Genomic DNA, 25768 nt, shown 5'->3' with positions numbered 1-25768 from the left:
CAGCAGCAGCAGAGTATAATACCTCATCAGCCTTTGTAGCACCTCCCCCTCACTTTCATTATACTCACACTGTTATTACTTAGACACACCAGCTTATTGATTTATCATCCTCACAATCTCTTTTCATTTAATAACATGCACACGCACCCCCCCCCCCCACACCACACACAACACACAAGTAGCATCATCACTGCAGACCACCCACCCACACAAACAAAAACACAAGCTGCTACCGTAGCCCTTCTGCTCTGTGCTCCCCCCACCTCCTGCACATTGTCACATCAGGGATTTTCAGTGTTCCGAACACACTGCCATCACAGTCCAGCAGCTGCAGACACATCTTCATTTTACCATCCGTCTCCTGTGGGACATGGAGGAGGGACAGAATGTGTGTATATGTTGGTGTGTGTGTGAGTGTGTGTGTGTGTGTGGTGTGTTGGTGTGTGTGTGTGTGTGTGTGTGTGTGTGTTGGGGTATAATAGGGGGAAGGGAGGTGGGCAAGTTAATGAATTAGTAATTAGGATTGACGGTGCGTCTGCAGTGGGTTTCCCCAGTTTACACCAGCACTCTCTCTCTCTCTGGTCATCTGTTCATCCTCTGAACTCCCCCCACCCCTTATACACCCCTCTACCTGTCTCACCTTGGGCCTTGCCTCTGTAACCTTCTCCTCCCCTTGTCTTCAAACGCACAGCAGTCTTTTGTTCTCCTCTCCTGCCTGCTCAGTGCATCTCCCATCTTCTGTTTTTCCTCTTCTCTTTCTTTCTCTCTCCCCAGCTGCTCTCACATCCTGCTCTTTACTGTGCATTGCTGATCAATGGAGACTAGAATCTGAATTTTGCATTTCTGTGATTATAAAAAGTGTTTACATCAAAAACCTGTACAAGGCAATGAGCCACGCTTGAAGATATCATTAATTTTCTCTTTGATGCTGAGGTTCAGTGGTGGACACAGGATCCATTTTATAGATCAAAAAATCGCTCACATTCAGCTTACTGTGGCTTTATTGGTTTAAAACCATTGAAAAGGACTAGAAAACTGTGTGCGCTACCACAGAGCACATGTCCTCTGCATTGCCAAGGTCAAATTGGAAGGACACGTTTCAGGTAGATAGTGGCAAATAACAGTAGTTTCATCATAAAAAAAATAAAAGTTTGACGAAGTGACACCAAACGTGGTGACAACACAAAATAAGGAGACATTATTTGCCAAGGACACAAATTGCATTGCCAGCTGGACGGCTGCAAAGCATAGTCTGAATAAATAACATAATGTCTTAAAAGAAAGTAATAATTCCACACTCAAACAGGGCTCCATCTTGTTTACAGCATTGTTAAAAGCAGCTAATTTCCCCACATAGGGTGACTAATACCTGTAGTATATGCTGTATAACAGCAGTGGAAGGTTACGTCACGTCGGTGCCCTGCCAGCCTATCGGTCTTTTGTCTGTTAGCAAAATAACTCAAAAATTCTCAACAGATTTTATTGAAATATTCTGGAAATATTGATAACCTACCTATTGATAACCTACCTAACCTGTAATCTACACTACAGTTATATTATATTAATCCACGTTAGGCTGCTACTACAATTCAATTTCCCTACGGGGATGAATAAAGTACATCTTGAATCTTGAATCTTGAATAATAGTCCAATAGGCTGGCTGTCACAACCTTGGAGGACATCATTAGGATTATTAAGAACAGTACTCAGCCAAAATAAACTATGCCCTTCAAAAATCGAATATAAAGATGAATAAATTGTGAACAGCACAAGAGATCCTTGAGTTTTTGTTGCAGCCAGGGTAGCTGTCAGTTGCTGCTTGCTTGGCAGAGCAGGTGTGGTGTATTGTATGTTCATAATGGGAGATGGTGTGTCATAGGAATCCTGCAGGGCAAACCAAACCTCATACCTGTGTGGCGCTGGAACGCCCAACAATGCACTTACTTTTAATTCCTCAAACACCAGCAGCAGAATTGCTACAACAATGTTGCTACAACAACAATAGTAACACTCTATAGGACATATTTTCTACTTGTAACCCTCAAAGTTGTGTCTAAGCCAAACTAATGTGACCCACATCCAGACTGAGAATAGATGTTATTGTTATTGTACACGGTGTTACAACAAAATTGGTTGAGGACCCCCCCCCCCTTCCACAGTGCATAGCTAACAGCTGCAGGACTTTAGACCTTAGACAGCACTATTGAATATCTGTAAATTATCTGCACTTTCCCATAAAACCCCGAACTTCATCTGAAATCCTTTGTTTTCTTGAAAAAACGAAAGTGAAAATAACGTTATTTCACACTTCTGAGAAACTCCTTTGTAAACCTGTAGGCTTCTTTAATAATATTCGGCTCCAATTATATGCCTGGCATCTCGGATGGGGGGGCGGGCGACCTGTGGTAGCGACATTAGCGCCGTGTCTGATATCAACAGGCCCCTCAGACGCGTCCCGTCCGCATCAACCACGGGAGAGCGAGAGTGATGGTGCCATCGAGCAGCCCGAGCAGCGACATTACGCGTCCTCGGCTGCCATTCGAGCGCACGGAAGCCGCTCAGAGAAGACGATCCGCGGTGGACGCCCCCGTTCATCCAGCCATTCATCACTCGGACCACTAATCATCCCCCGCCCGGACCTCCCGCGTGCCCCGAGCAGCCTGCGCTACAGCGCGAGCCTCTTTCGGTCGGCGGTGACGGCCGCGAACCACAGTCGCACGCGCACACCGGTGAGAGGGGGCTGCTGGGAAAACAGGCGCGTGGAGAGGAGGGCTCATCCGTTTGTTATTCCCCGGCGTGACCGCGGAGAGGGAGCGGGGGAGAGAGGACCTGGTCTACCGGAACCCATCTTACCGGTGAGTGGAGCGACGATAAAAGGTCTTTCAGTCGGGAAACAGCCCATGGTTGTCGGATAGTGGCACCGGCGCTATCGGAACTGACCGGTTATCGCGCAGAAATGTCTTTTCAGTGCCTTTGTGAAGGGGTTTGGTGCATTTTAGAGCAGCAAAGGCATTTCAAAAACGCTGAGTCTAAAGATACAGGTCCTTGTCTGGTTAATGTGTGCTCCCCCTCCCCAAAACGCACACACCGCCTCAGCACGGCGGTGTTTGTGGAGCTAATATAGGCTGACAGATATGCGCCGTGCGGGCCCGGGGATTTTATGGAGGGTTTCTCTCTTTTTGAGAAACGGAAACGGTTTTCCGCTTCGCTCGTAGGAGGACAAGTTGATCTTGAAATGCGACCAAGGTCTATTTTGGAGGAAAAGAAAGACACCGGCCTCAATTGAGCTTGAACCGTGTCTCCCAGCCATCCTGTTGTCATGGTTACTGGCTCGAGGAGGCTGGGAGAACATGACTGTCTGGCACTGGTCTCTCTCTCGTTTACACACACACACACACACACACACACACACAGGTTTACACTATATTTTTAATGGTTTTATATTTAATTCCTTTTACCCTTCATTTCTATAGTATTTCCTTATCCTACCTATTTCTGTTCAGGCTCAATGTTAACCCTATACGCTCCCCAATTTAACTTAACTTAATGCCTTTTCAACATCCAAAGTTAGAGGCCCTGCATATACACTATGTAGGAATCTATGTCCATGGGCACATCGATCCCTGGAGGCAGGTCTCGGTTTATTACAGATATTTATTGTCAAGCCATTGTGATTTATTTCCCCAACACGACAATGAAAACCCATAAAACAAAGATCAGTTCCTTCCACTGTAACGAGCCTGACCAAACTGTCTACCTCATACTTGTGGCTGCAATTGAGTTCTCAGTTTCAACCTTTGGATTGTCCTGTTTGAACAGTTCAAACCCACAATGATACGAGCCACGAGACAACGAAAACAGTCTGAAATCAAACTCTCTTTAAAATCTGTACATTTCCTTTAAAACTTGTAACTTGCAACCTGGTCCATAGAGAGCCGACAGGGCGGGTTGTCCCATTTGATTTGAATGCCAAATAAAAGAACCAAAGGGAGATTAAAAAAAAGATCAAATGTTACTGCGAATTTGAATTTGTCTGTGTTAAGAGTGACAAAATGAGAGTGGATCTTTAACCTTGACAGCACTGAAGTGACATATTGGGGTGATTTACCCTGGCAGACTATTCCGCTCCAGTAGGCTGGTGGCTACTGGGCTGCTGTTGTCCTGCTGGTGGGACTTGTGGACTGGCAAGGAAAACACCCGCATGACTTTAAACTCTATTTTCCTGTTTGCCTTTTCAGACAACCAAGGAGGAAGTGATCTTTTCTTCCCTCCAGTCTGGCGCTTAACACAGAAGCATTTTTGAAAGGTGACTCTCTTTCATTGAGTGTGTTTCTTTGAGGGGGGGGGGGGGTTGTTGTGCTCATGAACAGGGTCAGTGGGTCATTTGTATTGTCATCACACTGCCGCATTTTATCTCTGAGCATGCTTCCGTTAAAGAAAGAGGAAGAGAGATGATGGGGTTTTCATCTGTGCTTTCAGTTTATTTACAGTTCTGAGTGAAAAAAAGGTGTTTAGAGAAGGCTCCAGATGTTTTTAACAAGTTTTAACAAGTCTGATTTCATATCCTTGACTTAATTTGCCAGTATAATATTTTCTGCTGTAGGCATATATGGTTTCATTTGGGTTTCATGCATTTTACAAGGTATAATACAACCTTCCAGTTGTAACCTGAATACATTTACATGGACAGCTGTAGATATTTGCATAGCCACAGTATGAAGTTGAGTCATATGCAGGGGGATGGCCTTCACCTCTCATAATGGTCAAGAAAGAAGAAGGCTTTTTCTTTATTCTTTTTATTTCTACTGTGGTTTATCCGTGGTTAATATTTAAGTCTGCTTTGAATCACTGGAAACTCCCCTGACCCGGTGGACCGTGTCTCTGTGTGTCCCACTGCTAATAAATGCAAATGCGTGCATATTTATATGTGTGTGTCATGAGAGAAAGGTAGATAAAAACCTGTAGATAGCACGTATGGTAAAGATGGAAAGACTGTCGGTTCAGAGGCGTGTTGCTGCGTCGTTCCCATGATTGACGGGTGAGCTGATAATAATTAAAGGAAAGTGATAAAGCTCAAGGATCCCACTGTTGTCCTGAGCAAAAATAATGGATCTATGCTGATAGTCATCTCATATGTCACGAGACAACAATAGCAAACACTCACACACACTCACGCGTGCACACAGTCTCGGTGCACAGTGCCTGTCTGAGCATATCTGCTCTCCTTTCAGCCCAGAGATACATTGTGCCTCCACACTCCTCACTTTTGTATGCTGGCTGAGACCTGTTTACCACATTAAGTGAGGAACGCGAGGCTGGGGAAAATAGAAAAGAGAGAGAACCCTGACACCGAGTAGACGCGTAATGAAGAACAGATGAAGGGAGGTAGTGGGACGAAAACTGGGAGTTGTGGACAGAGACACAAAAAGAGAGAATTGCCCCTCTGCATGTGTGGTTTTATAACACTTCCCATCAATGGAAATATGCCCCATTTATGCGTGTGTGTGTGTGTAGACCACAACATCCTCGTGCACTGACGTTAACTGAGGTAAAGCAGATGTGTTTTTATCTATTTATATGTTCGTGATAATGTCCTCTATTAGTCTCTTTAGAGGTTTTTCTTTTTAGTTTCAGATTTAAAAGCACGGTTCATGAAAACATGAACCATCTGCAAATGGGAAGTGAAACATGATTAATCTTCACTTCCTGAGATAAACAAAAGCATATCCACACCGTGACTTTGAGAGCTTCTGCAGATGGAATGTGCTGCACGCTGCCTGGTGACAAACAGATAATGGAGACCATCCCAAGTAAAATAACCCCAGACTGTGCATTCAGAAATAGTTTGTTTAATGGCCGGCTAGTGATGAATATTTCATTTTAGCAGCTGTCAGAGTGGCTAAAGGTGCGATCAGAGGCACAAACAACCCTTTAAAAAATAAGAATTTGATGAGATTTGATGATTTATTTCTAAAATTCAATCAGCTTTTATGATTTTAAAGGGCATATAATTGTATCAGGGGATACAAAACTTGCAGGAGACATTTTCGCAATCCTGCATGATTTGCATCCTCTTTTTGCAGCCCTGATGAAACATTTAGTCAGCCTGTGGTGTCGTTGTAGGGAGCGGCTTTAATACAGACCACTTGCAATCTTAGATATGAATTTGGCCTCAATTCCTCCCCTTCATCTGTCCTGCTTTTGACATTAAAATGGAGCCAAAATTCCAGACATTTCCTCTGAGGAAACCGCAGTTTTGTTTGCAAGATTCAACTTCGATTCCAGCCCCGATGTTACCTGCATCTGCGAGCCATCAGAAGAGCTCCGGACAGCAGTAAATATATGACTGCAGTGTTGCTGTACGTCCTCCGCTGCAGATGATTCAGCAGAGAGCTAATATGACTCTTGTCAGTCTGGCACACACAACTGCATCCCAGTGGGTCTACTGCAACAATAGGATCCAAACGTCTTCTTCATCACGGCAGCTCATGCTTAATTGAATATGCATGATTCCTAATTGCAGTTTAGCACATTGTGATTAACTCAAACAAAACGAAAATACCCATAGGCTTATTTTTCCGTGGTCGGTCATTGGATTGGTGTGGCGATTTTTCCTGTATTAAATGTCATGTTGAAATCATGTTAGGGAAGATTATTCCTGACCTTCAGCATTTGTTTAAAGCACCGAATCTCCAAACAGCTTTAATAGATATCAATCGGAAAACAAATTTGAATCTTGGTCTCATGGCTGCATGCATTAATTAAATTGATAATGACCCCTTGAATGTAAGCAGTTTTCTCGAAGGTGACTTGTGCGACCTGCTAATCAAACCTCCTTTGGTCTTTGCTTTAACTAAAGGATAAACTGCTGTTTTCTAACTGTCACAACTGTCTTCATATTGGGTTGTCTTCCTTCTGTCTGTCCAGGTTTCTGTAGTGGGTCCTTCTTGGTTTGCTGATCAGCTCTAGCAAGAGTGGACAGCTCTCAAGGCTCTAGCAAAGAGCACCATGACCCAGGAGGGGCAGGATCTGCCCTCTACCACCCCCACAGAGAACCCAGTGGAGTTTACTACATCCACCACTGTCATAACGACCACTGAGCCACCCAAAGACACACACGACCAAACAGAAGAGGACAAGCTAGGGACTGGTGAGGAGACCGTGGAGGGAGAACAATTAGAAGAGATCCAGCAGGGAGAGGAGGAGGCACAGGTGGAGCTAAAAGGGATCGAAGGAGTCAGCAAAGGAGGAGAGAGTGAGGTTAATGACGAAAGGTCAGATGGCGCCGGTGAAGCCCAGCAAACAGAAGGAGGGTTGGAAGAGGCAGAGCCAGAAGGGAAGAGGGGGGAAGGATGTGCAAATGTGGGGGTGAGCTCTTTGGGGAAGGATGCAGCATGTGAGGATGAGGGGATGAAAGAAGGAGAGGAGGGGAAGGAAAATGAAGACATGCAGCTGCCTACGAAGGACCCTCAACATGCTGAGAGGTTAGTTGAGCAGATAATCTCCACCGTGGCTCTGTGTTAGACATGCTTTTAGTCCTATGACCACTGTTGACCTTCAGGTATGAACGTATAACTGCACAAGCTCTGTAAGAGCCTCTATTCCCTTTATTAATTAATGATTATTCTCCATGTGGGTGTCACATCATCATCAGGGTCCTCCTTTAAAGTTAAAATCCTGAATCACAAATTGAGTTTTGATGTCTCATCCATAATGGAAGGTGAGATGCTTTTTTTTTTACAATCTGAGTTTTGGATGCACATTAAAGATAAAATAGCAGCAATTCTTCAGCAGACCCTCAGTTCATAATTCATATCTGCTGGTTTGAAGCAATCACATAAGGAAGTGGCTACTCATTAAGCTGATTTAAGTGCATCTCAGAGTCAGAGTCATCCAAGTTTCCAACATTTTTGCTTCAAAGGGTGTAAAATTAATGAGAATCGACAACTTGGGCGAGATGAGCTTCCGATTCAGTTCACCCAGTCAGGACGTGGACAGTAGCTCTCACCTTTCATCTGGCTTCAGATGTCAGCAGCAATTCAAGCTAATGAAATCTCATATTATTCATGCTTTGAAATGAAAAATGGTTCCAGAAAATACTGCGAGTGATCTACTTTGTGCTTTTTCCAAATATGAAGATGGAAAAGTGTGTTTGAATCATTATGAGGAGAGTAATTCCCATTTCCTTTCATTTCTCTTCCTTCACCAAGGCTGGCTAACGGTCTAGTTGGGAAGGATGAAGCTGCTGAGGAGGAGGAGGAGGAGGCAGGTGATGAAGGAGGGTCTCAAACACACATGGACACATTCAGCTCTAACTTTGAGACCACTGTAGAAGAAGCTGACACAGAAGTGGAGGAAGAGGAGGAGGAAGAGTATCAGAAAGACGGAGATGGGAGGGAAAACCAGGACGCCTTCAGCTCAACGTTTGAGCAGATTGTCGAGCAGTTTAACAATCCTGACGAGGAGGAAGAGGAGACAGAGATGGAAGAGGAGGAGGAGGGGGAGAAAAATAGGGTGGACAACAAAGACGGCTTCAGCTCCACGTTCGAGCGCATCGTGGAGTCTGCCCTGCTGAGGGGTGGGACCTGCTACAGTAGCCTGGACTCTCTGGATGTTTTGTCCCTCACAGATGAGACAGACAGTTGCGTCAGCTTCGAGGCACCGTTGACGCCACTCATTCAACAGAGGGCATTGTTACAGGCTCCTGAACCCCTGGAGCCTGAACTGGCCACGGTGGTGGAACAAGAAGGAGCTGAGGCAGCTCAGGAGGCCACAGGTGAGACTCTCATGCAGGATGAATCTGGAGATGGAGCTGGTGCTGGGATAGGAAGAAGCCCACTGAGGACAACCATACCAGGAAGCAGGTCTGAGTTTGTGCTGAGCCACCCTGGACGTTGGGCCATCCCCAATGGGTACCACGGCGACTCTCGGGGAGCCACAGAGGGAGGCGGGGCCATGATTAACTCTGTCAGGTAAAAAAAAGAAACCGCTGTGTAGACATTGTGTGTTTGCTCACTTTGGAATATGGATCATTCTTTTTTTTTTAGAGACTGAAAACATGTACTGATGTTCCACAGCGAAGCTTTTTCAAACACTCCACGTTTTCTTGGTTTCTCTGACCTTTTCCTCAAACTGATTCTGGTGCTCGATTACAGACCCCACACGCTCACACACCCTGCAATTATGTCACCCGGCCTATGTTCCTGTCTTGCAAAGACAAGTGCAGACCTTTTAGTGTTTGTTTGAATCAAGCCTTTGGGTCTCTGGGGTGTTTTTAATTTCATGGTGTCGTCTTTAATGATTCGTGTTTGGTTAGTTGGATCCTTCTTGACAATCAGCTCAGCCCTCAGTGCTTTGCATAAATGTGGCAGCTACACGGCATCCGGAAGCGTAATCGCTCTTATATCCCGTTGCCGTGATTCAACCAGTAGGTGGTACGAACATGGCGAGACTGGGCTGTCAGGAGGAAGTGGGTGGCGGCTGAAGGTCAGAGTGCTGATAAGGTGGTTACTGACAGCTCGCTGAAGCATATTCCATTGTTAGAAGATCCTCATTTTACCATTTTACCTACAAAAATATTCACAGCACCTGTATAAAAGACAAATCTTGTCTTGATGAAATTAAAAAGAAGGAATTTTGTGCGGGAATGGCAGCCCACGTGTTGCTTATGTGTCATCAAACAACAAAACCTGGCAGTCTGTGGGCAGCAACCAGGATATTTCCCCGTAACTGTTTCTCTTAAAGTTTCACAGAAGGAAACCTGTCATGCTTTTGTGGTTAAAAATAAAATATTTGGACCTACAGGGAGCATAAATAACGACAGCTCAACAGCACTGTTGTGGTAAACAAGGGTGGCTGCAACCCTGATCAATCACAAGACACTACGTTGCTGCATGAAGATGTCTGTTATTACAAGACCTTCCACAAACTCTGCAGCATCAGTGTATTAATAACCATAACAGCAGTGAAGTTCCATGAGCAGAAACCATCCTCCCTGCCTGCAGTTTTACTTACTAACGTACTGGAAAGTGCTGCAGACACACGAACCTCTGTTATGATCAGCTTACCTAACTGCCAGATTCTCCCAGAGATTCTACAGACCAGCGTGAGCCATGACAAGTCGCCTCTCTCTCTCTCTGTCTCTCTGTGTCTCTCTCTCTCTCCGTCTCTCTTCGCCCTGGCTCCAGATGTTGTCCTTAAAGCACAGGCTTGCTTCCTGACCACCAGCGCCAAGCTGAATGAGCTATTGTTTATGTCATGACATCATCGTCTTCAGCTTCCCTCGGCCCAGCAGGGTCTTGCAAGTTAGCAATTATTGCTCTATGGTAGCCCGCTCGCCAGACATTTGAGCACTTAAATCTAAAGTGGATCCATCTGCTAGTCAAGCTTAGAGGAGTAGTTGATTATTTAATGACTCGTAGAATGCGTTTTTACTGTGAACTACAAGCCTTCACTGATCATTCCGATCCACTTTTAAATGGAGAAACATTAGCATGTCTGCAGCGAGTCAGCAGGGGTAAAAGCCATTACTCTCAGACCTAAATTACAGCTGAAGCAAAGGCTGTTTATTTGACTGTAATACTCTCCAGAGAGAGAACTTTAATGGTCCAGCTTTCCAAAAGAGTCGTACTGGAGACGCTGGAAGTGACGTGGTTGAAAATGCTGCAGCAGAAAACTGCACGGCAGCAGTGGAAACTTTCTTTTGGATGGATTCTTAGGAAAACACAGGTTGTAAGAAAGACACACGCACGGATTGGAAATGCACATCTTTTCAGTTTATAAGAGCTCCATCTCTATGGAGCACATTAGTCTGTGGCAGACGTGTTTTTTATTTCAGCCATCCATCTCCGTCTCCTTGGTTTCTCCACCTCGCCGCCCGTCTGTCTTCATTTCTCCCCTCATTCTCTGCCTGTCTGCTTTTCCTCATTTCCCATCTCTCCTGTTCTCTCATGCTTCTCATCATTTATTCTTCTCCTCATTTTACCTCAATTTTCCTAAGGGATACTTGCAGAAACGTCAGTTTCATTGCTGACTGACGCCATGGAAACAGCAAAAGTTTGGTTGTGATCAGTATTCAGTGGATCAGAATCTTCTGTTGTCTTGACCATCATTTCTCAGCAGTTGTGGATTTACACAATTTCTGGCTAAACTGTAAATGAGGTATTTCTCCACAATTGACAGGATTATAGATAAAAGTTAAACACTTTCAATGACAGTCTCTGATTTGGACAGTGTAGATTAAAATTAGGCTTGTTTATTACCGCCACGCATCTGCCTGTCGCTCTGAATCTGCTTTAAATGATCTTCCAGCCTGTTAGACATTTTTTTCTACCTCATTGGATAATGTAAACAAGCTCTCTCACACTTACCATGTGATATTCACACCTGCCAGTCAGTCAGGGTGTATTTAGGATTAACCTGTCAATCTGTGTGTGGGACATGTAATTGTGGATGAATCCTTTCCTGCTTTCTGTCACTGATGGTTGTCCAGCAGCTTGTAATAATACCTGCGTTTTACCCAGAAATAACGTGTGCAACATGTGTGGCTTCATGTTAGCGTTCATGCATGGCTTTTATTACATCCTGTTGAAGAACCCGTCAGTGCCTCCCCCAGCCCAGAAGCCTCGCAGATCCGAGCAGAGCAGATAAAAGCCAGTCACAGTAGTTTCCATATCAGAGAAGCAGCTCTGCCATGTGGGCTAATCTGCTTCACATACACAGGCATGAAAGGCAGGACGCAGCAGCAGCAGCTCACCCCCAACTATGCATAATGCTCCTACGACCTAATGGTCGCCCAGTGGCACAAATTACACTGAAACCTTCTGTCACACGCTTACACATGCACAGACACACACACACACACACACATACTGCATGTATTTCAAACTATTCCTCCTTTGAATTCTTCAGTCTGGTTCTATAGTTCTGTAAATCAGGCTGCAGCTGATCCTTTCCTGCCTGTGAGTCAGGCAGCGATATGGACACGTCTCACACACACACACACACACACACACACACACACACACACGCTAAGCCCGTTTCTGCATTTTAAGCAGAGCACAAAAAATATATAATGCAGAATTTAAAGCTCTCACTGACACATCACACACACACACACACACAGAGCAGATTTATCCATGTCTATTAATAGCACGACTCTGGTTTATGACACATCAGCCAGTGTTTTGGCTGAATCAGGTTGTTCTGTAACACAGATTTGTGCCACGCTGACGGTTCTGCTCGACATGTACAGTATGTGTGTTGCCCGAGAGTGAAGTCAGATCTTTCTCTGACTGTTGCTCTTTGAACGGTGTCGACGTTTCAGTACTTAATCAAACACAGGCGGTGCCACTGCTTCCCCCTGTCGAAAGGGGGCGCCATTGCTCATCGTTTTTAAACGTCGTGTGTTTATAGGTGACAAATATAGTTGTGCTTTGGTGAAAGGTTGCGAAAAAGCAACAGCAATAAAATAATGAAAGGTAATAAGTTATTTAACTGACACACACGCACAATATTTGTGTTGTGATCGCTGTAAGATAATAGTGATCTATACATAGATTTGTCTAACATGGACCCTGACCTTTTCAGTTATTTTTTCAGTTATTTTTCCACTTATGAGCACAAAATAAACAAAAGGAGAATTTTAAATATCTTCTCTTTTTATATGAAGTAGCAAATGGTTTCTTCCAAGCTCCTGAACTCTTTATCGATTTAGCGTTGGTGTAAGATCCCGAGGGAACATTTATGGATGAAGCTCCAGACGTAAAGGTATTGTAAGAGTAGCTGAGTGATGGGTATCCAGTGACAATCCCCAGTCTTGATAAATCTGCCGTACGGTTTCTTCCTTTGCTATTTCTGTTCTTCCATCCACCAGATTAGAATGAGGAAGGATAAATCCAGCCTGTGAAGTTAAAATGCAGAGATGTGTCAGCACAACTGGTAAAAACCCATGTTTGTGTGATCTGGAGACACCTTATTTACGTTGGACTCTGTTCACAATGACACAGCTGTGTTCGAATCCTGGAAATGAACCTGGAGTCAGCAACCGTAATTAATCACTCGGCTTCTTTTGTCACATCTTTAGCTGACATTTGAGCGTAAACACACTTTCCTTCCTCTAGTCGTGTCATCAGTGAGAGCTTGTCATTACACCAGCTGTGCACAGTCGTCCTTGCCTGTGCAAATGTACACACACATACACACACACACACACACACACACTGGGTGCACAGCAATACTGCATGAAGCCTCCTACAACGGTAAACAAGCTATGATGGGTGGTTAACAGTGAGGGTTGGTCTACCACCAAGGAGAACCATGTCACTGTGCCACCCAGCAGATCCGGTGAAAAAAGTGCAGCAGAGTTATCGAGGGTCAGATTTGTTTGAAATGTGGCTTTAAGACCAGCAAAGGTTTATCCATTGGTGCGATGTTTAAGGCTGAGCCAGTTCATGGGACCGCTGCATCGAGTCTTCACGACGCAGCTCAGATTTCATAAGGCAGGACGTCCCGCTGGCTGCTGAACTGGGCTGCAGGCTGAAAGACCCTCGCTTTACTGCAGAGGAAGTTGTGCTTGCGGGAACACACAGGGGCCATTGTGAGGCCCCCGCCAGGAGCGGCGCTTCTCTCCAGGAAAACTCGGCCTTGGCCCCGCCCACCACATCCTCCTCCGCCGCTCTCAGGCAGCCGCAAATATCAGCGAATAACCCTCAAAACGCTCGCTGACTTTGGACGCGGAGCCGAGAGGGCGACAGGCTGTTATTATGATCAGACAGACCAAGAAGTTTAGTTGGGCAGCAAGTTAAGGAAATGGAGGTTTTAGCGACTCTTCGGTGATGAGGCGGCCGGACCGGAGCGCGCCTTCTCCCGCTAAACACCACCGCGATGTGGAAGGACGAATATGATGTTCACTTCGACTTTTTGTTGCAACTCCTGTAAGTTCAAAGCCCAGATTTGCTTTAGCTTCGCGTTTTCTAACGATGGGAACATTATTCTCGGCGGTAAAGCAGAAACAGCGAAGCCGCAATGTATAGGTTTATTATATAATATGTCCCAACATTCCATCAATTATCCACGTTTCAATCCCTCGAGTCCTCTCTGGCCGATGTTATAGATTACGCGATACATTTATATTTAGCAGTTTACCCATTTGCGTCATTAGAGTTGATTCCTTTTCAGTTTGAACTGTAGTCACTGAAAATTTTATGTCGACCCCCCCATAAATCTGTGTAGATACATGATGCAGTTTTTGTGTGTTGGTGCCACTTCTTCTTGTGTTACTGCAGTACATTTAGGAGAGCTGGGTCATGAAAAAATGTCTGAAATAACAGAATTTCATCACACACACACACACACACACACATACACACACACACACACACACCCACACCCCTTGCTTACAGGCATACCTTTTAGGTGTGGGGCCAGGGCTGTTCAGAGATTAGCATGTGAGTCAGTTGCGTGCACCGTCATGCTCTTTGACACATCACAAATGCATGCACACAATAACAGAGAGGGACTAGATGATGTGTGGCTGTGATGATGATGTGATACAGAACTGTCCCTTCAAATACACAAATGGGTTTACAGTCTGACATTTGTCCCCTAAGTACCTCTGCCCAAAGGAGCTGTGCTAAATATCTGGAAGTTCATGCTGTGTTCACTGAATGTGTGTGTGTGTGTGTGTGTGTGTTGGTTCAGTTGTCCTTACACAGCACTCTTTTTTTCTGGCTTCAGAACTGATATGAGCCATGAATGATTTATGAGTTTTCTCTGTGTCAAGTAGATTAATATGGTCAGAGGAGTGAAAGCAATTTCATGGTCAACGCTGGCCTTGTGTGTGTGCTCACACACGTGCGTGCACCCACTATTGTTAAATCGTTTGACATATCTGAAATCACTGTTGAGGGACTCCAAGTAGCAGTGGGGCCCCGTAAATGTTTAAATGTATATGTGATACTTTTAGAAATGAGCTGTTCTAGAGTATGAATGGAAACGATTTCCTTCATGGAGACATTTCTATCAGCAATATCAAGTTCCTCCATCAGAGGAGACGCAAGCTGCCTTTATGTAAGTTCAAGCTCAGCTCCCACAGTGTAGCTGTATCACAAAAGTCCAGAAATCTGCCCTGGTTGGGTTTGTCCAGAACCCATCCAGAGGAAGTGTTTAATCAGATCAGCAAAACCACCTCAACTGGGTCCATTTCCACATGAAAGAGTGATATTTAGTCCACCCGGATATCCAGACGTCCCCTCCCTGTCCCTGAGGATGAGCCTGGGCACCCTGCAGATGAAGCCTTTACCCAACACGGACCGCAGCCTTGGTTGGTGATGCGTGTCCACTGTACGTCCATCCGCCTCTCCCATCATGGCAGAAACAGAAACTTGTTTATTTATGAGCAGTTCTAATTATCCTCTTCATCAGCATTTATCAGCTGACTCCTGCCGGTGGAAGCTGGTTGCTGTGGGCCGTGCTGGTGTTTTTCTTCGTGTCTCCCCCCTTATTGCTCACTTGGGCGACACAATTTAGAAATATGATCCATAATTCCATTAGTATTTCTTTTTCTAGCGCAGGGCTGCTTGCTTCTGCTGCGTCCATGGCAACCATCACTAAATCCTTCCTCATGTCAGTGCATAATGTATTAAATTTGCGAGGGTAATTCGATTGGTCTGATCAGATTATAAAAGAAGTCTGAATCATCTGGCTGGAGTGCTGACAGTGCCGTGCAGATGCACATGTGCACAGGAAATGAGGAAGTGCCAGGCCAAGGGGTGGGGGGGGGGGGTGGTCATCACTTTAGAAAATAAAATTAAGGCGTTTTGTTGGTGATAGATCATTTGGTTGTGTCAGGAGTCTGTTTCAGATCCCCTAAATTTGCAGGTCATCCAGGATGGATTCAGTTCAGTCACGACAAAGAGATTAGCAACATTTTTGAGCTGCATCATCAGCAGCGATGGTGGCCCGGTACTGGCGTGGTCATAACCCACACAGCCATTTCCTCGGGCTCTCAGAAATATCTGAGTTGGCCACTAACTAAACTCTGGTGACACTTGAACACTTATATGTGCGGGCGGGGGGAGGGGGGTAGAGGGAGCGTCCTCATTCCTGCAAACTGTGTCCGTCAGCAAGATACCGAGAGCCGCCATGGCCTCATTTGCTAATGTTAAGTCAGATTAAGGGACTATTTGGGAGGGTGCTCTTTCAACAGTAACGCTGTGGTGGGGGAAACGTTTTATACTGGTGTTAAAATATGTCCACAAATAAAAAGGCATGTGATGTTAGGCGGATGTACGCTTTTATAGCAGGGTTTTCAAGTTTCCTTTGTTTTTTTACAGTTTGAGCCTTTCAGAGTTAGATTTTTCAACAGCCGCCGCTCACTAAAGTAGAATCTCTCATAAATTCACACAGTTTTGGAGGTTAATGGTCTGTTAAAATGGCTTTTTTTGGAAGGGATTGTGAATGGCTGCCTCAGAATTAAAACCAGCCTTTAGAAGGCTGCATTACAGCCTTTTAGTGCGATGGAAACTGGGTCATGGAAAGTCACACACACCTCCTTTGACTTTTGTTTGCATTGCTACACCGAACAATACGTGTTTATGCATTTGTCATTTCTCCCGTCTTAGCTGGAGCGATCCGGCAACAGTGGACATGTGTTTGTTTCATTAACCTGTGCACCTGTGCGCGTGTCCCCTCCTCTTTCAGCGATGCCAGCCTCACAGACGTGCTGTCTGATCCAGAAGACTGTGATCTGGGCAGTCTGGAGCGCTTGGAACGCGGCAGCACCGACACGCTGGCCAACGGATGCCGAGCCGACTTGGAGGCTGCCAAGAGGCTGGCCAAGCGTCTCTATCACCTTGAAGGCTTCAAACGCTGCGACGTGGCCAGACACCTGGGCAAGAAGTGAGCGCGCACGTTCAGAATCCCACCTTTATACGATCAGGCTGGAAAATCAAATGTGCTGGTTAAGTACAGGATGTTGATCGTTTGCATCGCTCATTGAGTCACGGTGAAGAACAGCATCTAAAAGCACGTTTTCCCCTTAAACCGGTGCTAGTTCCATATAACAGCATGTGGTCGGTGCCTCAGTACATATTCTGAGCCATGTTTGACCAGACTTTCCTTCTGTCTCTGCAGTAACGACTTCAGCCAGTTGGTGGCGTCAGAGTACCTGAATTTTTTTGATTTCTCTGGCCTGTCGCTGGATCGAGCCTTGAGGTAACGCGCATTCAGCTTTTCCACGTGAGGAGTGTATGATGTAGACATCAGAACAGTTACCTGTGCGTGCGTGTGTGTGCGTGTTCTACACGACCCTCCTCACAGGGCATTAGCCCTGCTCTCATCAGCCTGTCATGTTGAGTACAGGCGGTTTGCACCTGACATGCTGCTGTCACACACTGCTGCTCACCCCAGCAGCTCCCACATGAGGCTGCATCAGTCGTTACACGTCTCCACATCATGGTTTAAAAAAGGTTTAAAAATGTTCCACCTCAGAACCTACAATAGGGTTGAATTCTCTAAAAAAAACAGGTTTCTCTGTCGTTCAGGTCAGCGATCCTCCCTTATAATAAACCTCCACTGGCTACATTATCGACTCTTAAGAAACAGAATCTCTTTTTCTTTTATGCCGTCTTTTCCCCATTTGAATCCTCTGACTTGAGTGGATTTTCTGGGATCTATCTGACCATCTGGTGACTGTGGTTTCACTTGTGTGTGACAGGAACTTCTTAAAGGCTTTTCCATTGATGGGAGAAACGCAGGAAAGAGAGAGGGTCCTCGCACATTTCTCCAGACGTTTCTGCCACTGCAACCCACAGATCCCCACCTTTGAAGGTCAGAGCAGTGATAACAGTGATCACCTGGTTAAAAAAAAGGATTTGACAGCAAAATGTCTATACTGCAGTTATGCAGCGGTGTAGTAATGTGTCATAATAATCTGTTCAGTTGTAGCCACATGAGTAGCAGCCGGAGGTGGATGTTTGTGTCCGCACGTGCGAATGTGTTACGATGGGTTTTTGTGTCCTAATGTTGACCTGAGCTTCCTCTGTCTCGCTGCAGATGGAGCTCACACGTTGACTTGTGCCCTCATGCTGCTCAACACTGATCTGCACGGACATGTATGTAATGGAGGTCTTTATCTTACCTTTGCAGCAGATCAGAAATCTTCTAATCTTCCTGTTAAAACTGATGTATTTGCCACCAGTATCTCTCTCTCTCTCATTCTGTCTGTCTCTCTCTGCTGATATGTGTTGGGACTGACTGGTACCTTCTCATTGGAGGAGACTGGTTTTATGGTACTGGTGGAATACAACAGTGTGGAGCACGCCTTGTGTCTATAATAGGAATAACATAGGGGAATGTTTCCAAAGATGTTATCAGTAAAGACACTTTTTTTAGCACAAATAAAAGGATCCTACAATATACAGAGGGTCACTGGATGCTTCCAAAATATGAAGCCCTCTATCAGTTCCTCTCTGCCTTTAACGGGAAGCTGTGGTGCGTTTAGGGATCAGGATATCTGCTTTTAGAAAGGAGAAGATGCGCAACAACTGGTGTTTCCTTGGTTCTTTCCTAATATTTACTTTTGTTATAAGTATAGCCAGACTGCTTTCTTTTCAAATTTAACCTTTGAATAATTTTGGAGCTGCTCATTAAATGAAATCTCATAATGAGAATGAATCTGTCTGAAGGGAGGACGTAGGGGAAGAGAAGGGCACCTGCAATTAATCCTCTTCAGATAATGATGCATTAAGAAAATGATCTGAAGCGTTTTGGATTGAAACAATTTAGTCCAGAATGTTGCAACTGTCATTCTTGTGTTTTTCCACTGTTTCACAAAATGCCCTCCAGCGGTCAAGAGAGCAGCAGCGCCCTCTAGTGTCAGATTTATATTTAAATCATTCTTCATCGGAGTTGTGTTATATATTATTCTTTCTTCTGCCTTCAAAAAAGTGCAGAACAACTACAAATTAAAATATTGAATGTCTGTAAAGTGACTTCCAAACATGTATATTAACATTATAACATGTGGATCCCATTCTTTGGTTCAGGACTGTATATCATATCATTTAAAACCTACACAGAAGGAAGAGCCAGACAGTAATAAATGGTGCTTTTAATATTCCTGATACACATAAAATGTTTTGCTTGCAGGCCAGTTGTCTCTGTAGAGGACACTTGTTAAGGTGGGGTTGCTGCAGTGGTGCTAATGCTACGCTTGGTAAAACAAATCACTATTTTGGACTAGCAGACATGGTGTTTGGAGGGAGAACAGACCAGTCAGACTTCATTTTCATGCTCTCGGTGTGGCTGCTGGGGCTGTTCCCATCTCATCAGCGATGTCCTCCACTTTACCTTCATCTCCACTATCACTTTTAGAGCCCTTAGAGCCACTTTTGTCATTTCTTTTCTCTGACAACACAAACCAGGATCACAATAGTAAGTGGGTGTGTCCTGCACACAAGATGAAAAGACTCCAACTGGCAATTGTGTGTATAAGTGTCCAGTTAACCAGGATCATTGAGTTGAATTTAATCAGAGTCCTGTTTTGAGGTTCTTTTATCATCCAGCCTTTGGTATTAGTGATAATCTGATGTCTCCCAGTCTGTAGCTCTGGGTGGCCAGGGGCCACCAAGACCTTATCTGATGTCCAAAGATTGTGGATAGATTTCTTCTGGGACATTTTATTGACTTTTTCAGGGCGTTCTCTTCCTCCGTTAAAGAAGGCGCCTCTTTTTCCCATTTTGTGAAGACTTAATATGGAGAAAAACTGACTGGAGATAACCTATTCAGTGCATACTGTGGATAAGCTGGAGAGCTCATCTGAGAGTGGCAGCACATCGCCAAGACAATATTTGTCACAGCAAAGTCACCGCATAATAAATATAAGTGTGTAGAGAGTTAAAAAGTCTTTTAAAGAGTTCTAGCAGCTGTCAGGATTTTTGTGTTGTTGCTTGTCTGTGGTGTTCTCTAACCTTTGTTCTTGTCTTCTAACCAGCACATTTATCACTCCTCTTATAACTACTGTCCTCATTTTAAAGCTCTCTTTCCTCTTTTTTTCTAATTCCTTCCCTGCTAACCAAATCTGGGGCCACGCTGACTTTCTTCCTCTACAGGTGGTGAGTATTGTTGTCACACTAATACTGATCTCATGGATGAAGCAGTCAAAATTTAGGTTAAACCTCACAAATGTGTGATATTCACCCCATTTCTTCTAAATAACACTTCATGATCAGCTGGATCCTCAGCAGATTTGATCAGTCTTCCTCGCGTAGGTTATTAGATTTGGATGTAACTTGAATCCTAAACTCAGATGTTTATCGTTGTGGCTATTTACAGTAACGGAACATGTATTTTTTTTCCTTTTCCTGGAAAAAGACCTGATGTGGGCTTGTCTGTTTTTTGGCTTCCTTACAGGGAAATCTGCAAACCAAATCATTTTTCCTTTTTCACCACCCAGAAAGATCACCCTGATTTTCTCTACCACCAAATGTCCTAATGTAAACCCTTATAGTCGACATACAGCTATAAAATATGCAGTTCCTTCATGTATGTTTACCTAAAGATGTGTGATTTAGCTGCCCCTTAGACTCACTTAACTTCTACTTGTGTTTGTTCATCAAACAGAATTCAACACTGAATTTTTAAGAAATGTTTATTTAAAAATGCAACCTATGTCCCTTTGTGGGGGAAAACAGATTTATTTAGCCATTTTCCATTGCTATGAAAGTCAACTATTGTCCAAAGACAGCAAATGATTGGTCTGTAATCTGCAGTCACGTCTGTAGTGAAGCCATAGTGTTACACTGCCTCCCAGTGGAATCTCCAGCATCTGTGGAGACTTATCACACCCAAAGATTAACCAGTAAAAATCCAACAACAGGAGCAGTGACGTTTGATCAAAGTTGATCTGAGGATTTTCTGTTTTGTTTCCCTCCTCAGAACATCGGGAAGAAGATGTCCTGTCAGCAGTTCATCAGTAACCTTGAGGGGCTCAACAATGGCAAAGATTTCCCTAAAGACCTCCTAAAGGTACCCCCCCCCCCCTCCCCAGCACTGTCTGGATCTTCCTACGCATTTATCTACACATTTAACAGGTGAAGGAAAGAAATGTAGAGTTCCTCTCTTGTTCTTCGCTCCTGCAGGTTTTGTATAACTCCATCAAGAATGAAAAGCTGGAATGGGCTGTGTGAGTGTACTAGAGGAGGATTAGCACGCTTGTGAAGCTGTCACGTTGGCCGTTTGTTGAGCTGAGGTTTGTGTCTGCAGCGAGGAGGAGGAGCTGAGGAAGAGTCTGTCTGAGCTGGTGGAGGAGCAGTGTGAGGGCGGGAGCAAGCGTGTGGCGAGGGTAACTGATGGCAGCAACCCCTTCATCGCTATTCCCATTCTGTTGAATGCTGTCACTTACAAACATGGCGTGCTGAACCGTAAGAGCCACGCTGACATGGACGGCAAACGCAGTGAGTCCCCCCCCCACACACACCATGTTTCCCAGAGATCCAGTAAGTTCTGACACAGATGTGATACTCACCACTCTTCTGCATTTTCTTCCCCTCCTTTAGCTCCGAGAGGTCGCAGAGGTTGGAAGAAGTTCTACGCCGTCCTGAAGGGAATGATCTTGTTTCTTCAGAAGGTGCCGCATTTTGTCCTCCGCTCTGTTACCATGGTAACACAAGCACTGTTGCAGCTGTGGTGGATACTCCTTGCTGATTGTTTGTGCTCGCGTTCTTCTGTTTGAAGAGAGAACGAGCTGCAGAAAACATTAAAACGGAGTCCTGAGTGTTCGGGTGGGGGTTTGTCTCCCCCTGCTGGCAGCAAGCCTCAATCAGAATAACCTGCACTTTATCTTCAGCGTGTTTTATATTTACCTGTCAGTTTTCCTGTCATAAGACATGCTTTTTTAAAATTTCAAACCCTTTTTTGTTACTTTCCAAGGACGAGTACAAACCCGACTCAGACATTTCCGAGGTGGACGTGAAGAACGCTGTGCGCATACATCACGCTTTAGCCACCCGCGCCACCGACTACAGCAAGAGGGCAAACGTTCTGAAGCTAAAAACCTCAGACTGGCGAGTCTTTCTGCTTCAGGCCTCGTAAGTTACATTCGAGGCACAAATTCAATTGAAACCAATAAAATATTCTATGTGTTTGAATGGTTGTGCATAGTTTCACATAAAAATACTATGAAGGTCCTAAATGCTGCTGCTGCTGAGCTGTTAATCAAACTTAGATCTAATTTGTTTTTAAAATATGGGGGAAAATCAGTTATTTTCTTGCCCTCTCTTGTGCTCCGGCCTGTTACCATCCTCTCTATCGTCTGTGCAGAAGCGAGGAGGAGATGATGTCCTGGATCTTCAGAATAAACCTGGTCGCGGCGCTGTTCTCTGCACCGGCCTTTCCCGCTGCGATCGGCTCCATGAAGAAGTTCTGTCGGCCTATTTTGCCCTCTTCATCAACGAGGCTGACTCAGGTGCAGCCACTCTACACTTCTAATGTGCTGAACTGGTTTCTGAGTGAAGGCCACACGTACAGAGACATCACCCGAGATAACCAGACAAACCAGTAGTCTGTAGTGACCTTAACTCCAGAGGCACGATGTTCTGTTGTCATCAGTGGGATCGTTGTTAAAAGTCGATCGAAAATCTTTTAATGGCAGCAGGAAACTTGCAAATCAGACGTCTCAGCAGCATTAGACAGGTTTATATACTGGATTTGTGCCCACGTGCGTCTTACTGGCTGTTTGCTGCCTGGTTGGCTCAGGAGGATCAGCTGCGGAGTCATGAGAACAAGCTGAAGCAGATGAGCCTGGAGCTGGAGGAGCACCGCAAGAACGCACCGGACGTCGACCCCAAGAGCCGCGAGTGGGAGGAGTTCCGACTAAAAGAGCACTACCTCACCTATGAGGTATTTGTCATTTCATCTAAACCTTTTGTGTCTGAAATAAAAAGATAAAAACATAACTGATTTCTATTCTGACCTCTCTGCCCCCCCCACGTGTGGCTTCGAGCAGAAGACTCGATATGAGACCTACATCAGCCTTCTTCAGGCCAAAATCTCTGCTGAGACGGATGACCTTGAGAAGATCGAGGCGGGCGTGATGGGGGGCCTCATCACGGACGGGGGGCTGGCCGGCCGCGAGTGCCTCCTCCGGAAGACGCAGTCCTCCCCGTCCATCAGTCAGGCCCACAGTGGGCTGAACGGGAAGGCTGCTGGAAGCACTGCCCCAGGATCCAAGTGTTGAAGGGAGGAAGCAGGAAGATTCTGTCCGTCGTCACGGTTACCTTTTGGACTCATCTGCCCCCGCCCACTGTCACCATCACCCCCATTCATTGAGAGTCTTGGGTCGGCCTGCCGGGCGTGTCTTTGGACTGTGGGGACGTCTCTAAACGGACCTGGGCCGAGCCACAACCTTCTTCCTTTACAGCACATTAGCCACGCACGGTGCCCAACACCTTAAAATATTATAATTATTATTATTATTATTGCACATTCAACGATCATCATTTAGATCATCAGTATTATTTTGAAATGAGATATTAGGTCAGTCTTAAGTTTGGAATGTACTGTTTGGAGCGCCGCAGAGGACAGAGACTTGGTGACTGGTTTGGACTTGTGTCCGTCTGTCCTGCTGCTGCAGGCCAGGCCTCAGACACTGATCCAGACAGACATGGTACTACTGTAGCATTTAGATCTATATCTTAGGCGCCCGTTTACACGCAGTCACTTCGAGGTGTCGTGGACCTACAGCCAGGTGGCGCGCTGAGCTCGGCGGAAGGATCGGAGGGCCCGGCGTTTATTACCTATTTATTTATTTATTTAAAGCGAGGGAGCTTTTGGTTGCAGGAAGGATTGATCCTCCAAGTGCTTCCTCTTTGGTTCAGCAAGTTCCCTCCTGACACGTTACATATAGCTTAGAGGAGGTGGCGCCGTGTGAGCGGAGCAGCCGGGGGTTTACCTGATCATCACGCCGTTCCAGCAGAGGAGCGGCCGCTTGAGTGCCTTACTCTGGGGCGCCTGGACATTCGGGGGTGGGGGATCTGAAGGGTGCCACTCAGACCAGTTGGATCTTTATTTTTAATATCCCCCGACGATTCTTTCTTCTCTTTGACTTAAAAGTCAACTCTGAGTCGAAGGTCTTGGTCTGACTGGATGAAAACACTGTGCCATGTTGGGTTTGGTGCTCCACAAGGTGCAGATGGAGGGCGGCGTCGGGGGCAGCGTCGGGGGCAGGGCAGCATTGTGGGTGGGATTCGTACTCTGTGAGTAGGTCAGTTGACGTTGTCGGTAGCAGTAAATATAGCAGGGTCGTTTTTTTTTATAAAGAATCTTAATAAATGTCTGGTCGTACGCACCACAATCTGGCCCCGCCCTCCAAAGGTTCTAGCTGTCGTCTCTGTGGCGAGAACCTACGTGTATTTCCTGATTCGTGAGGCGAACCTTTACCAGCAGCCGTGAATTCTTTCCGCTGTCCTAACCGAGGCGAATGTTTCTGGGAACTAAAGCGAGGCCTGGCTGGTTGGAGGGGCCTTTCCAGCTAATGTGCTGCGGTCAAGAACCTGTCAGGTTACTGGGATGGAAAAGGGAACAGAAGCAAAACAACATCACCAGCAGAGCAGCCTTCGGAACCCCCTCCTCTCAGAGAGGAGGAGGGAGGAAGACTTGATTTCCAAGAAGCAACTCGCTGGCTTCTTTAAGTGAGGCTGTTTGTTTGGCCGACCACCGGACCCAACGGGAGGAGGAGGAACGGACCGTTGGGAGCTGTTTTCTCCTCTGGGTTGAAGTGATGGGGTACTGTTTTTTTGTGAGCACCTTAATTGATCCCGACCAAAAACACGTGTACATCTTTCCTCTTTACGTGACTTCTGACACAACTGTAGACCAGTGAATTTAGCCCCCCCCCCCCCCCCCCCTCTCACGCAGCAGCTTAGCCACACAACCAGATCCGCCAACACATGTAGTAACCTCGGGTCTGAGATCCATTTGGAACCTGACCAGGAACCTGGAGTCCTGGTAAAGACCACATTGTGGAGGAAGTACCATTTTTCTAAAGCTGTATTGATACTGGGAGGCTTCCCCTTATAGTCGCTCTGGTTGTTGTGCTAACCATTGTTCCCGGTGTTTTAGGGTAGGCCTGTGCTGTAAAATAGGAGTGTGACAGAACATATTTGTTAACTGTTATGTTTTATTTAAAAATATACAACTAGAGAAATTTGATGTTGGCAATGAATCTGTCTTTTTGTTTGTATATTGGAGCCATTTTTGACTGAATGCTACTATTTAAAGGACATATTTACTGAATATCTAGTCTCTGCTTCATAAAGTAAGCTTTTATACCAACTGATGTGGCTGTGATTTATTGGCATAACCAACGATGTTTCCAACGCTAATCAAGCCTGGATTCAGGTGCTAGCCAGCTCCTTCGGTTCCGCCCCAACGGCTGATGCTGCAGCTCAAGTTCAGCAGAACCAAATGCACTTTTTAAAAATGCTGTGACGACTGTTGTTCAGCCTTAACCGACCGTACAGCTTCGTTTAGTCTGCTTAACATGGACCTAAAGGGCCGAGTAATCTTAATCCATTTTAGGCTCCGCCTTGTTTTGGCTGCCTCACAGATAAGCTGTTAACTCTGATATTAGTAAAGCCAGATAACTTCGCCTCAGACTTAAAACAGAATCTACAGTGCTTTTCCGTTGCGACAGAGATAAAATGATGAATCCATTAGCGTACAGTAGCGTTATTTTTCTCTAACTAAAGAGCCTGAACAGCAGCCATGC

The 25768-nt window shown here is 45.4% G+C and overlaps 1 protein-coding gene across 3 annotated transcripts; it reads left to right on the top strand.

Annotated features, from left to right (window-relative positions):
* The first annotated feature begins 2392 nt into the window (after positions 1 to 2392).
* psd2 (pleckstrin and Sec7 domain containing 2) lies at positions 2393 to 25332 on the top strand. Of its 3 annotated transcripts, XM_057043626.1 has the most exons (16): positions 2394 to 2855; positions 4239 to 4306; positions 6928 to 7484; positions 8211 to 8972; positions 16702 to 16899; positions 17134 to 17214; positions 17717 to 17829; positions 18055 to 18113; positions 20938 to 21027; positions 21141 to 21184; positions 21265 to 21455; positions 21558 to 21628; positions 21931 to 22088; positions 22321 to 22465; positions 22756 to 22899; positions 23006 to 25332. In XM_057043626.1, the coding sequence occupies exons 3-16, from the start codon at positions 7009 to 7011 to the stop codon at positions 23234 to 23236; spliced, it is 2763 nt and encodes a 920-aa protein (XP_056899606.1). In that variant the 5' UTR covers positions 2394 to 2855; positions 4239 to 4306; positions 6928 to 7008; the 3' UTR covers positions 23237 to 25332. The 3 variants fall into 3 exon arrangements, with proteins under 3 accessions (XP_056899605.1, XP_056899606.1, XP_056899607.1); XM_057043625.1 differs by lacking the exon at positions 4239 to 4306 and having other exon boundaries at positions 2393 to 2855; positions 18055 to 18115; positions 20937 to 21027; XM_057043627.1 differs by lacking the exons at positions 2394 to 2855; positions 4239 to 4306; positions 6928 to 7484; positions 8211 to 8972 and adding an exon at positions 13619 to 13934.
* The last annotated feature ends 436 nt before the right edge of the window (positions 25333 to 25768 follow it).

This window comes from Takifugu flavidus, chromosome 9 (genome assembly GCF_003711565.1).
Source record: "Takifugu flavidus isolate HTHZ2018 chromosome 9, ASM371156v2, whole genome shotgun sequence".
Lineage (NCBI taxonomy): Eukaryota > Metazoa > Chordata > Actinopteri > Tetraodontiformes > Tetraodontidae > Takifugu > Takifugu flavidus.
Note: the sequence above shows the minus strand (reverse complement) of the source record. Positions and strands in the feature narration are given on the sequence as shown.

Bases quoted from the DNA above. Each gene is read 5' to 3' on its own strand.
- psd2 (XM_057043625.1), top strand. From the start codon at position 7,009: ATGACCCAGGAGGGGCAGGATCTGCCCTCTACCACCCCCACAGAGAAC. The intron at 8,973-16,701 runs GTAAAAAAAAGA...CTCCTCTTTCAG, and splicing joins GCCATGATTAACTCTGTCAG to CGATGCCAGCCTCACAGACG. The intron at 21,629-21,930 runs GTGCCGCATTTT...TTACTTTCCAAG, and splicing joins TGATCTTGTTTCTTCAGAAG to GACGAGTACAAACCCGACTC.